This window comes from Mustela putorius, unplaced genomic scaffold (assembly GCF_011764305.1).
Source record: "Mustela putorius furo isolate JIRA1106 unplaced genomic scaffold, ASM1176430v1.1 tig00000275_pilon_pilon_pilon, whole genome shotgun sequence".
Classification (NCBI taxonomy): Eukaryota; Metazoa; Chordata; class Mammalia; order Carnivora; family Mustelidae; genus Mustela; species Mustela putorius.
Window position 1 is genome coordinate 19433990 of NW_025421341.1, and position 14754 is coordinate 19448743.

General features: G+C 37.8%; 1 protein-coding gene across 1 annotated transcript in view; it reads right to left on the reverse strand.

Annotated features, from left to right (window-relative positions):
• ABCA12 (ATP binding cassette subfamily A member 12) overlaps positions 1-14754 on the reverse strand; it is a 168928-nt gene that overhangs the window by 25376 nt on the left and 128798 nt on the right. Inside the window, exons 31-39 of the mRNA XM_004767004.3 lie at positions 14525-14685; positions 12868-13104; positions 12196-12346; positions 9464-9716; positions 8764-8850; positions 7904-7997; positions 4906-5033; positions 2339-2426; positions 1009-1114 (exon numbers count right to left, since the gene is read on the reverse strand). Coding sequence (XP_004767061.1) covers positions 1009-1114; positions 2339-2426; positions 4906-5033; positions 7904-7997; positions 8764-8850; positions 9464-9716; positions 12196-12346; positions 12868-13104; positions 14525-14685 — 1305 coding nt within the window. The remainder of the gene's footprint in view (positions 1-1008; positions 1115-2338; positions 2427-4905; positions 5034-7903; positions 7998-8763; positions 8851-9463; positions 9717-12195; positions 12347-12867; positions 13105-14524; positions 14686-14754) is intronic.

The following is a 14754-nucleotide window of genomic DNA, read 5'->3' on the forward strand; positions in this document are numbered from 1 at the left end:
GTTGTCTCTAAAATAAAGACTGAAAGATTCTCTTGCTAGGATGAGTATGTGACTCTCTAATTTACTTCTCCAATCACCAGAATATCCAGCACACACTATTCTGCCTAACAGGAAGGAGATGAAAGAAAGCAGATCATGGCATTTCTGAAAGGTATGTTGTGTCTATTTTTCTACTTAGTAGGCTATTTGTTGGCCTGTTTATTCATCTAGAAACTCAGTCTTGGCTAGCAAAAAGGTTACTCATTTTTCTCCATCTTTACTATTATTAACTTTTAGGATCAGTATGGAAAATAATTTGAGCAGGCTTAACAAGATGAAATGGTTTGATGAACAGTAATTGAGTTTGAAAAAAGTATATCAGTCTCTTTCAAATCCCAAACCCTGTTTTAAAAACTATGTGGATGCGTCCTAGGAAATCCAAGGGAAGGAGACATGACTGAGTCCAGAGAAGTATTGGAAAAATGAAGAGGCAGGAGTCAGACAGACCTGGCTTCAAATCTCATTTCTGAGTCCTAGAGAAATAATAGCAGAGACCAAGAATATTCATCCTGAAAGGCTGTTTGTAAGGATTAGCAATATTTCATATAAAGCACATATCATATGGTAAGTGCTCAAGTAATGTACAGTTTGGGTCATGTGTAGAACTTTTTAGTTTGAAAGTTCTGGCTTCATGTTTATAATTATTAACATTTAAGTATTTTTGATTCCTTAGCCTATATACAAGTTAATAGTAATAAAATGTTTTCCTATGAGTAATAGCTACTAGACATGAGAGCAGCAACAAGCATTATTATCCTGACTCAATAGATGAGGAAGCTAAATTAACCTGCAGTCAAGGAGATTACCCAGAATGTTCCATCTGGTGGTAGTTACTACTTTCAGACTCCTTTTAAAGATCTGTGATTTAGATACCATAATATACCTGGAGGAAACAGGCTCTACCATGCATTTTTATACGGACAGAGGCAAAAGTTGCAATATAAGAAGCTTCTGCATAAGCAACTTTACCGTGTCGGGCAGCATCGTATTTTGACATGTTAACTCGTAGGAGGAAATTATTCAAGCTGTTGAGGTAAGCTGGAAGTGAGTGATAGCCTTCTGGATCATACCATACCTGTTAAATTCCAAAAGGAGGCAAGATCAGTATTTTGTTCAAGAGATTAGGCTGCCTTTACATCTGACAGCCCACAGAATTTATATTTAAAAGAAGAGCACCAATTTCCCAATAACTTGTTTTATCTTGGAAGATTAGAACATTCCCCAGAGTGTTAACCATACACCTCTATGTCTCCAATTTAGAGGTGGGCAGAGATTGGGAAAAACATTTCCCCCCCTGTGTGATGGCAGTAAGTTATTAGTTATTCTGTACCTTCTCTACGGGCAAACTTGAAATAAACTGGCGAAATCATTAATATGTCCATCTCTGTGGCTAGTGTATAGGGATTCTGGGACCAGAGCTAAGATATCCTCAGTAATAATAACAACAAAAAACAACACCTAGGCCAGGCTGTACAAAGTTTAAATATGTACACACGCACTGTGTCCTTAGCATCAAGACTGATAACCTGGAAATTCCCACACTAACTTTCCATTCCTAGTTATAAACCACACAGAAGTGAGTTACTTTACATTTTCTGTTAAAAAAAAAAAAAGAGGGTTTTAAAATACTGCTGTTTCCATGTTCTGTAAGAATCAAGGATAACCATATATGACATACACCTAAAGAAATGAGCATAAAACATTAATGTACTATTTAATCAAAAATTACAAAAGGAGTACCCACACTGAACCATCACTCAAGTTGAGAAACAAAAGTTGCCAGCATCCAGAACATCTTCTCCAGGATTTTCTGTGTCCCTCAAAATCACAATACTCTCTATAAACAATATAGTTGAGTTTTGCCTACTCTTAAAGTTTATGGTAAATGCAATCACAGTTAAGTGTTTCTTTTTGTTTTTTCTTTTGCTTATTAGTAATGTTTGGGATATTCACCTGCTTGTATGGAACTGAGCTCACTGCACTGCTGAAAGTTCTACTGAACGAATACAGAACACTTCATTTATTCTACTGTATATGGACATTTGGGGTTGTGTTTTCGGCTAATATGAGAAACACTACTATGTACATTTTTGTATATGTACCCTGGTGCTTGTGTATCCATGTTTCCCTGGAGTAAATGCATAGGATTGGAAGGCTAGTGCTACAGGCAAAGCATTATGCCAAACAGCTTCTCAAATTAATTGCACCCATGTTTTGTTTTCACCTCATGCTCATGCTTGGGCATTTCAAGTTCACATTCTCATTTGTATGACATCCCAGAAGAAAGGTTATAATTTACCTTAGCAAGTGTTCTATTGGCAGGAACTTCTGTTATATCAAAACGAAGGTCTTTAGTCAAAGGCAACCCAAAACTCCAACCTCCATACCTATATAGAGTAACAAAATTTATATTTGTTTTAATGGAAAAAATATTCATAAATGGACCCAAATTGTTTAACCAAGGGCTCAATGTTTTCTTTCCACTAGGAGCACATTAAAAGTATAAAATAAATACTGCCTGGAAAATATTTCACATTTTTATTGATTTCTTTAATCATATTTTAATCTAAAGTGTACATTATAACTAGAAATAAAAAGTCCTTTTAAACAATTGCAAATGTGGGGTAAACATTCTGAAAATAAGTGATATGTAATCTAACCAATTCCTTCAACTTAACTGGATCACACATCATCTCAAAAATTACAATATTTCAGCCCTTAAAAATCCTTTTTAAAGAAGTGGGTTTAGTTTTATTTATCCATTTAACAGAGAGGGAGAGTACAAGCAGGGAGAGCAGTAGGCAGAGTGAAAGGGAGAAGCAAGCTCTCTGCTGAGCCAGGGGCCGGATGTGGGACTCCATCCTAGGACCCGGGGATCACGACCTGAGCCGAAGGCAGCCACTTAGTGAACTGAGCCACCCAGGCGTCCCTAAAGAAATGATTTAATACTAAAGTGATATAAGATCAGTTCTCATCTTTTTTCAAACGGCTCTGTTTCTTCGATTTTCCAGACTTTTCCTCCTAGCTTGTCCCCTGGTGCTATACTTTTTCTCTTCCTGGGCATTTGAAGGTGAATTTGCCTCTATAATTGCCTGGTACTCATCAGTTCATAGTCTCTTAAAAATATAAAGTAGATTTAAAAATTCAAATTTTAAGAATGGATTAACATGTCCCAAGTTAGGTTTGTTAACTAAACCATGGTGAAGCCACACTAGATTAATCCTCTGGTGACTATCATCCTAAATGTAATGCTATAGAGCTGTATTTCTGACATGCAAAGAACACTACAGTATACTGTTTATTCTTTTAAAAGCATGTTTATAATAAACCTCATTCTGTTGAAAATATTTACATGTATCTGTGTCTAGAAAATTTTTGTAAGGATAAACAATCAATAGTGGTTCTATCTGGACAGAGAGAAATTCCTTTTTACTTCTGCTTATATGCAGTTTTTAATTATTTTACAGTGAACATCAGTCATTTGTGCACATTGAGAAATAAAAGAGGGAAGAGACAGAGGAAAGGAGGAAACAGCAGCGATTTGCAAAATGACTAACTGCCCCTCCCCCAGGTTTATTTGAGGTATAACTGACAAATAAAAATTGTAGATATTCAAAGTATACAACTTGATATCTTGATATATGTATATAGTGTGAAATAATCATGATCAAGCTAATTAAAATATCCATCAGCTCACACAGTTACCATTTTCTTTTTGTGTGTACACACAGGCCTTGCATGTGTGTGCACGTATGGTGAGAGCTCTTAAGATCCATCCTCTTAGCAAACTTCAAGTATGCAATAAAGTATAGTTAACTATAGTCACACTGCTCTAGATTAGCTCTCCAGAATCTATTCTAATCTCGCATAACGGAGCCTTTGTAGCCCTTGACCAACATTTCCCCATTTCTGGCAACCCCTAGGCCCTGACAAACATTCTACTCTCTGCCTCTATGGGTTTGACTATTTCAGATCCCACACGCAAGTGGGATCATGTAGTGTTCGCCTTTCTGTGTCTGGCTTATTTCACTTAGCATACAAAGTGACTTCCAGGTCCACCCATGGTATCCCAAATACAAGCCTACCAACCTTACATCCATGGCAAAACTTTGGGTGGCTTTGGTATAAGCCTGTGGCCTTGCTATACATGGACACATTTTATCCCTACACTTGAGATATTTATATTGGAACTAAGGCCAATTGTCACCTAAAGCCGTGCCTTAAAATTTTCCAAACTGGGGATGCCTGGGTGGCTCAGTCCATTAAGTGTCTGCCTTCAGTTCAGGCCATGATCCTAGGGATGTGAATAGGGAAAACAAAACAAAACAAACAAACAAAAAAAACCCTCTCCAAATTGGTGAGGTCAAGAACATTTCTGCTTCAAGAAGAAAAAGATATGTACAAGTTTAACAATACATTTTTGCAGCCTAAAATAACCCCAGTGCTCTTTAATTTCTTAAAATGAGTCTTATTTGAGGAGATTATTATTTTTTAAAAAGATTTTCATACATAAGACTGTTTTGATAAAACAGAGAATTTAACCACATAAATCATCAATAGAAATTTTCATCTCTTCTTTTGAAAAGATATATTTATTTTAGAGACAGAGAAAGCATTAACAGGGGGGAGGAGCAGAGGAAGAGGGAGAGGAAGGGAAGCGGACTCCCTGCTGAGTGGGAAGCCTGACACAGGGCTTCATCTCAAGACCAAGATCACGACCTGAGCCGAAACCCACAGTCAGACACTTAACCGACTAAACAACCTAGGTGCTCCAGAAATTTTCATCTATGGTCTCAAGTTCAGAAGGCAGTTGTCAAAATTTGAAATCAAGATATGCTAAATTAATATATTATAGAGTATTTTTACCTTTTTTGCATAAACTCATTAGCAGTTGATATAAGATAATTTTCCAAGCGGTGCCCAGTGAGGTTGTAAATTATTTGAGAAGAGTAAGTTCTTCTATGAGGTGGAGAATAGTTAAATTTAGGACACTCCTGAAAAGTAAAGTTAAAAATAAAGTTATTTCTGATCGATGCTTTGCAAATCAAATAGACAACACGAAGAAGCTTCAGTCTCGTGATCTGTCTATTGCTGCAACAGGTAGAGTGTGATAAGATTGTCTTCTTACTCTAAAGAGATTTGAAAAGGAAGATATCTTCCTATTCCAAAAAAATTGGAGAAGTTATTATTTCTATAGAACACACACGTTTAGGACTTACTTGAAACCAAAAAGAATACAAGTTAACCAATGTGCAATTTTCTTTTCACTGTACTAACAAGTCTGATATGAACAGAGAATAACATTAAATTCTAAGATAAATTAAAATTCCCTCAATAATTCACAGGAAAGAAAAAAATGTTTGCCCAGAATTGAAAAGATGACACTAAGGGACATAAGTTCTCAGGTGACAGCAGTGGAGGAGTTTGTGCTGTAACATCAAGTGACGAAAGTTGAGTGTCAGAGCTCCAGTTTACATGTATCTAAATCTTTATAACTTTATGTTAAATAAATCTAAATCTAATATTTACATATGGAAATGCACAGTTATTCCAAAATAAAGTTGGCATATATTGCAAATTTGTTTACATATTTCTACATGCGCATGTATGGATACTGCAAATCTAATACAGAGAGTCCCTGTACACCCTTCACCCAGTTCTCCCCATTGTCAGCATCTCACATTGTGTATTTGTCAAAATTAAATGTATTGGTACATTACTATTAACCAACCACAGATCTTAGTTTTCACCACTTATTTTTAGGCTCAGAAGCTTTCTGCACTTTCTGACCACTTACTTTTCACTGAAGCTTCCCATGCTTCTCTGACATGAACTTTAGTTTGGGAGAAGTCTAGCATTTTTCCAGTTTTTCCTTCCATTCCTTCACATGATGCCCCAGAGCCCGAGGCTAGTACCACATTTTAGCACAACTTTACATGTACTGAGGCGTAAAGTTGCAGACTGCTCTAAAAAATGAATGCTGAATTTCACCTTACATCAAGTTGGGTCAACATTTAGATCACATTTGAAGAAAGTTACTGGTTCCACAATTAGAGACACCCTTATGTATACAATGTAATCATTTAGCTTTAGTCTTCTGTTGAACTGTATGTACAGAAAAGCACATATAATACAGCCTGATGCATTTTGACAAACCAAACAAACCCATGTAACCAGAAACCGGGTAACAATGCAAGTATCAGAGAAGGCCCCTCCTTAAGCTTACTTCCAGTCACTACCACTCCCAAAGCATCCAGCTCAGAATAGTTTTGCCTGTTTTTGTACTTTATAGAAATAGGATTGTATTATATATACTCTCTTGTATTTGGCTTTTTTCTAGTCATTATTCACTTGTGAGAATCCTCCATATGATGTCTGTAGTTGCAGATCAAACATTCCCTTTTTGCTTTATACAGATTCCAATGTGAAAACATATCACATTTGATTGATCCACTCTACTGCTGGTGGGACTCTGAGTGGCTATTACAAATAGTATTGCTATGAATATCTAGTATATGCCTCTTGGTGAACACGATCACACTTCCGATGGGAGTGTAATACAAATGGAATTGTTGATCCCATAGTTTATGTGTATCTTCAGAGTTAGTAGGTACTTTCATATATACGTATTTGGTGATTTATTTATATATAAAGTTTTTATTTTAATTCTGGTTTGTTAGTATGCAATGTTATATTAGTTTCAGGCATACAATATAGTGATTCAACAGTTCCGTACATCACCGTGTGCTCATCACAGCAAGTGCAATCAACACCTCTTTCAACCATCTCCCACCCCACCCCCTCTGGTGACCATTGGATTGTTCTATAGTTAAAAAGTTTGTTTCTTGTTTTGACTCACTCTCTTTCTGTCTCTCTCTCTCATATTTTCTTTGATTAATGAAATTTATCTGGGTTCTAACTCAGTACTGTTAGTTGACTCTTACTGTGAACTACAGAAAACACATAAAAAATTCCAGAAATTAGTCAGATTAAATGAGGGATTAGAAAACTCTTTGAGTACTGGGTAACGCTAGTATTGGAATATGCAAGGATCCCAGAAGATGCCTGTGGGATCCCAGTTTTTATTGTTAGTAACTGTCTTGCATAAGAACACAAAAACAGGTTGCAATTACACTAACATTTCCATTCCAAAATACCGTACAAAGAGTTCAAGGTTCAATGACACAATGCTATTGAGAAAATATTGCTAGATTCCTCTCCTGGGAGGAAGTAAGTTGACTACACAGTCACTCTCAGAAGCTTACAGTCACTTATTCTCTTCAATCTTTCATTTCCCCTGTGAATTTGGTTTTCTTAGAAGTATGTTGAAGTGATAGGCCCAGAAAAGTAAGGTGTGTATCTATAAAACACAGACGGCATAAGGGATGGTTGGATAATCTTTTCTGTTTCTATCAGGATGTCAATTTTTCTTGCATGCTATAGGTGCTCCTTAGAGACAAATGGAGTTCTGTTCTGGACTTACACATTACTGACTTCATAGCTGACCACCAAATGGGGAGTCTTACTCTGTTTTCAAAAATATGACAGTTATGGTGGCTTTGTTGTCTGAAACATAGAGCTTCCTGGTCAGAACTGAACTGAGAACAAAAACTCATTTTTAGTCGGTTTCTACAAAGACTGTAATAGAATTACCTGCCTTTGGAAATTTGTTCTGAGATGGATTTAAAACAGTGACCTGAAGTTCAAAGGCAATATTTTTGAGCTGCCCTGCTCCACATCTCTGAGCTACTAGCTTCCATAAAATGAAATTATACTGACTCTTTGGTAACCTGGATAGATCTTTCAAGTTTCAGTATTTATTCCTTTCTTTTTCCTACTTCACTGAAATGGAATTCCATCTTACCTGGATATTTTCTGAGCAGGAGCAAACACCGAAATTAGTGATGGGCTCCCCACTGGTGTTCCATTTTCCCAGACTATCTTCCCTTAAACACCTTCTGCAAGTAAAAATGATATTAAAGTGAGGGATGTGTGTGTTCTAATGGTTCTGTATGAGCATGTAAGTGAGTATTTGGTATTAAATTCAAGTGTACAGCCTTAGGTACAGTTTGCTGGTTTTGCAAAACTCAAATATACATTACACTACCGTTTCCAAATGATTTGACATTTTACGAGGAATAAGAGAGAATGCTTATTGATAGAAGAACTGTTTTGATGTGGCAGGATGGGGCTTTTTTGACCCCTTTCTTTTCTGCTCTTTCATTCTGTCCTTTGATGGGAAGGGAATACTTGAGCCAAGTAACGCACCAATGTCAGGTTCACAGGCACCATGTACCATCTTGGAAGTTTGCATAGGCAATACTACATAGCACAAAGATGAATTCGAGTCTGAAGACTTGTGTCTTAGTTTTAGTTGCACAACTTACAGTCTAGATTGTTTTTACACAAGTATCTCAGTCTATATGAGTCTCAGTTTCTCCATCTAAAAAATGGGATTAATAATTCACAGGGTTGTTGTGATTGTTAAAGGGAAACACATACATGAGAGAACTCTACAAATTATTAAGTCCCTAATATTTAGTAATACAGCACAGCATAGCCAGGAATGAACTAGAGGGGAGAGAGAAAATCTGTTCAATATAGATTTCTCTCAGGGGTGTCCATGCATGCACATGTATACAGACAAACCAGAGTGTCAAAGAGAAAGGAAAACAAACAAACAAACAAACAAACAGAAAAAGACAAACTCCAAGAACAACTTACGGATCACTGATGTTCAAACACACGTTGTCAATGCCAGGGAAGTTCCACATTGCTGAGACTAGGCCTTGTGTGCTTGGGTGAGAATTCCTGTAATTGTAAAGGACAGGAACAAATTCTTGATCCTCCACAACTCTTTCATATGAAAATCATGCTTATGCATAATTTGGAAAAATAAAATACACTGTCTATGAGATAGTCTTCTTAAAAACCTGAGAAAGACTCAGTATCAGGAAGAAAAAAAAATTATCATGGAAAAAAATCAGCACATGTCTCTCTTTGGCTGCCTTATTATTTTCCTAACCATCAAATACATTTCGTAATCGTCTACTGTATATACATAATACTGTATTTTATGGGATTCCGACCTTACTATCCAGTTATTTGTGAGGCCGATAAAAAGTGATTTGCTATATATTACAACAGATTGGGGAGCCACACCTAGCCTGGCTTTCTTGATTAAAGTCTAGTCATTAAAAATAAAGGCTTATGATAAGTTTACTTTCAGACAAACACAAACTCATAAAAAGTTATTGTTGGCAACAGAAGTGTCACGTTGCCATAAATCAACCCTGTCCATTCCTTTGGCAGAATTGGGTGCATTGCCTCGTAATTCCTTGTTCTTCAGCCTTGCACGCAGTCACGGAGGTGCAGCCGCACTTCTGGAGGCACCGGGGAGACGTTTCAAAGGACAGAAACTTACGCATAGAAGGCTGTCTGTTCAGAGGTGCCGTAGAGAGATGGGGAGATCTGGATCTCTGGATAACTGTTGCTGGAATTTCTCAGTGTGCCAAGGCCCATGGCAGTGGTGACAAAGACGATGGGGAGGATAACCTGAGCAATGAGACCCTTCCAGTTCCTGCGCGTGTGGTGGAACCTCTTAATGAGGATGGCCATGACCTTCTTCAGTAACAGATCCAAACCACCCAACCTCTCTCCGCTCGTCAAGATTTTGTCTGAATTTAAAAAGGGGGTGGGGTGGAGAGAAGGAGAGAGAGAGAAAGAAAGTGAGGTTTGATATTGTTCTGGGAAACACCAATAAATTACATTAACAAGGTAACTTCAAAAACCATGGCTGGATGGTATAATGTGATGTGGTAGGAATAGCTTGTATTTTAAATGTTCTGGTATGAGGTTCAACTCTTTCTTTCTAAACACTGGGCCTGAGCCTCTCCAAATCATAGAATTGTATGTAAAAGCGCTTTGCAAATTATAGATCACTATTTATAAAATATTACTATTGTTATATACACAGTTGTTTGACAAGTCGAAGGTAGAGATCCGCAATTTGGTTAGTGAATATTGTCCCAGATCTCAGTATTGTTATATACACAGTTATTTTACAAGTCAAAGGGAGAGATCCACAATTTGGTAAGTGAATATTGTCCCAGATCTCCAAAGTCTCGATGCCTGCTCAGTATGTATTGCTAATTACTGATAACTCAGAAGATAGATTCTATCAAGAGACTGAATTCCAATAAGATAAACAGAAACCAACACCTGAAACTAATACGATATAAACTAATACGACCACAACTTCAATTTAAAAAAAAAAAAAAAAGCTAAAGGGCATCCAAAACATCTGTCTAGTCTAAAAACTCATTCCTGCTGTGGGTAACATAGTGATTATAAGTCTAACTGGCTCTCATTCTAATGGGAGGTCCAGTGAATTCAACTTACACTTGGAGAAAAGGAAAGGCTCTCCTCCAAAGTGTGATTCTAATTTAAACACTCACTCACTACATTCTCTTTAAAATTTGGACTGATTATATATGGCATTTCAAAACTCCATTTTTACCAACAGAGTCACAAAAAAGAACTCACTGGAAAAAAAGGTCTACACCACCCCTACCCCTCTGAAATGGTCTTCAGGTGCGGAGAAAAATTTCCTGACTTTTGAGCATAAGAGGAGCTGTGGAGGCCATGAACTGCTGCTTCCTCAGTGGTGCTCTTAGAACTGATCATTCCATAGCCCTCCCTAAAAATATAACATTCTCTCCAAGGGCCTGCCGCCGAGCACACCTCTACATGTAATAAGATGACCGCCAACTCTGTGGATATTTTTAATTCTCCGTCACAAATTATGCAGCACAAAATATCATGATCTTCATTTAGCTGATAAGGAAAAATACAAAGCTGCTTAATTCAAAATGAATTCCAATTAAACAGAGTGAACAAGTTTAAATGCAAACTCATATCTCTGCAAAGGGGAATTGTAGAAGGAGTTGAATATTTTAAGTTAATTAGTATGCTTTTCTGTTTCTTGAGAAATTACATGTGGATGACTTACAGGTGTATCAAATGGAGCAAATGTGCTTTCTAAAAGATAATGTCAATGAGGGAAACATTTTGACTGAAGAATAGTTTCAAATTATAAGACAAATCCAGAGGCAAATACATAACATTTACTTCCTGAGGCAGATGACCACTTTCTAATCAAAGTCCTCAATTCCATGGGCTCGACAATTATATTCCCCAAAAGATGATAAATGAGGACTACGGCAGAGGACAAATGAGACTCCCAAGTTCCAGAACTATGCAAACATCAGAGATGATCTTTTCTAAGTTTCAGAGCCAGGCAAATGTTTAATTAAAAGTTCTGTTCCTAGAGATTTTTTCCAAGTTAAGCAAACCGTTGAAATGACTATTCCATAATTTATATATCATTTTACTATATGCTTCCTTAAGTAAATAGTGTTTCTAGAGGCATAAATTAACCATCAGAAGAGAATAAGAGAGGATAAAAGTTATTTTCAAAAGAGCCCAATTCCTCAAAGTCATATCAAGAAGCACAATTTTTTCAAGTATATCTTGTGTGAAGAATTGAGTGTGTGTGTGTGTGGAGGGGGGTGACCCATTATTATGAGTTCTTAGCCACGGAGTCTGACTTCATCAAATCTGAGACCCTCCCCCAAAAGCATTTTCTCAGAGCCTGAATATTCTCAGCACCTGAACTGTTCACAGGACGGAAAGATTAGACATGTTTTCCAGTGAGGCCCCAGAAAGAGTGATGACTCTTTTCTGATCACTTTTTTTCGATGACTCCTCTGTTGAATATGTTAACAGCAATGAGTCAGCTGTCTCACGAGGCAACTTTGTCCACTGTTGGACAGCACCAATTATAGGAAGGATTTTAACTTGCTGAACACAAATGTGGAACGGTAGTAAGTAACATCTAGAAAATGACTTCCAGTGGGTGTAAGAAGTGTGCACCACCACCACCACAACCACCTTCTTTCACATTCTTCAAAATATTTTTGAAATAGAGAATTTGATTTCATTTAAAAAATACTTGGTATATTAAAAAAAGAAGGTTTATATTTATTTATTCTTTTTGTATTTAGAAAGAAGATGTGAACCTAAATTATTTCCCTGTAATTGTCTCATTTATGCCATTTATAGGAATTAAGTATAATATGCACATTAGATTTATACCATCTCTGTCTGTGAAATTGCTGCTGCTCACAGATAAATCGTCAGGAGTTGAGATGCCGTTGGTACTAGAATTTCCAATTTTCTTTTGTGTCAAATGCTCAAGACTCACACTGCTATTTTTTTGTGACTCTTTAGTCAAGTTCAGAAAGACCTAGAAAGAGAAGCCAGAACACTTCATTAACATAAAACATGCATGTCCTTTCTACTTTCTGAGCTCAATTTTTATTTTGAATTTTTATCACGTTTATTGAGACAAATAAGTTTGACTTTGAGTATTCTTGACAGTGACTTTGAGTCAACATTCTTTTAACCATACAATTTTGTTACAATATTACTGACTATAGTCCCTATGCTGTACTTTTCATTTCTGTGACTTATTTATTTTATATCTGGAAGTTGGTTTCTTTTAACTCCCTTCCTGTTTCAGTCTTCCCCCACACCACCCCCCAAGTAAACATTTTGGTATGTTAAAGAGACATGTCCTCTAACTGGATAAACATGTTTGTTTTCAGAAATCAATCTTACATAAGAATGGTACTAAGATAGTTTTAAGATTTTTTGATTTTGTGAAATGTTTGTTTCAAATATTTCTTCTCTCTTTTTAAAGAACTGTGCATATTTATTCTCAGGGAACAGCAAGTTGTATCAGTTCTAAGAAAAGAAGAAACGCACCTCTTCCACGGTGGTGTCTGAAATGCCGTAGCACCCGATGTTGAGGTCCCCCATGCCATTGTCCAGAGCCCTCAGGAGTGACAGGTAGGCTCCTGAGACTTTGGTGCTAAATGGAGGAAGCACATACACCAGCTCTCCCCCGATGTCCTCCTTGAGGTAGGCTTCAGGGAGGTGTGACTGGATCATTGCTGTCACGGCCATCGTGTCACATGTTGTATTTGCACTTAGATTTGGGCTCTAGGGACAACACCAGAAGTTACCACCCATTGTCCTCACACTCTGGTGGCACCAAGGGCCCTCCTCAGAGGGTGGTGAGACTCTTTCTGGCCACTCAGCCCTGAGTCAGATGACACATCCCTCCTCCAATGGCTCCCTGTCCCACGGGGGCCCCTAGAGCTTTGTCCACGTCCCTGTTCTATTGCCTTCATTCTCCCACTTGCCCCTGGCCCTTCTCCAGCCTCCCTGCCCACTACTCCCTGCCTCTCTGCTCTACTCCAGCCACAGCAGCCTCCTCGTGTTGTCGGAGTGCTGTCAACTCAGGCACACCCTCCTCGGGCCTTCTCAACTAGTCCTTTATCCTAGATAGTGACATGGCTCCTTCTCCCCCAAGCCCCAACTCCTGCTCAACTGTCATCTTCCCAGAGACCCTTCTCTTCCCGCCCTATGTAAAATGGCACCACTCTGCATTCCCTGTTCTCCCTCCTCTGCTTTATTTCCACCCACAGCATTTACCACCTGCTGACATACTTAATAATATACTTAACAGTATTATCTGAATTCCCCACACTCTATCAGAATATAAACTCCACGAGGGTAGAGATTTCAGTATCATCAGTTCGCTGCTGTATCCCCAGGGTCTAGAACAGTGACTTGGGCACACACTAAGTCATAATACACACCTAAAACATACATTTCTTAATGAATTAGTGAATATAACAATAAACTGCTTTTTATTTCAAAGTCACATCAGGGTGTTCAGATGTAAAATAAGTGACTGTAGTCAAAGCCTACCTAATGGCATACACATCTTGCACAGTACTGATAATCATATGGTATTTTTAAGTGCTACAGGGGTTCTTAGTCAGCACTGTTGTTCTTCAAAGATGTCAAAGCACCACTGGCCTGAGTTAGTCTTCACATTGCCACTTGAGGGGTACTGATCAGAAGATACATACACAAATGCATATTCTATTTGTTTTAAAGCAAAACAAAACAAAACAAAAAACCCTAATTTTTAGCCTTATAAACTGAAATGCTATGGAAACTAAGATCCTCTATCAGTAACCTTAGGCTATAGACCTTTTTTTAAAAAAAAAAAAAAAAAGATCTATATCCTAAGGTAAAAACCCAGTGCTCTAGTTCTTGTTGTGAGATCCCAGACCAGGAGCATCAGCATCACCTGGGCCCTTATGAGAAATAGACTCCATTCTTGACTTACTCTAAGATCCACTGAATCAGAGATTTCTGAGGTGAGGCCAGAAATCTGGGTTTAACCAACCTCCAGGTGTTCCGATGGTCCCTCAAATTTGAGAGACATGAAACTAACATATTAATCATGAATTTTAGCAATTAATAAAGTTGGAGAGATTCTGCCTCCATTTCACCCAAAACTTAACTCATGACCCTATAATGAGGTATATTTTTCTCTCTTACAAACCTTTTTCTTGGTGAGCGTGAGGTGATACCCATCGCCAAATGCCTCCTTGAGGTAAAACGGTGACCCGCAGCAGCGCAGCCCGCCCTGCTCCAGGAAGGCGATGCGGTCACTCAGCACTTCAGCTTCGTCCAAGTGGTGCGTCGACAGAATGATTGTTCTGGCTTGAAAATACAGAGGAGAACAACCGAGAATGAAAAATGAAGACGCAGTTCCTGAGATCTACAGAGTTA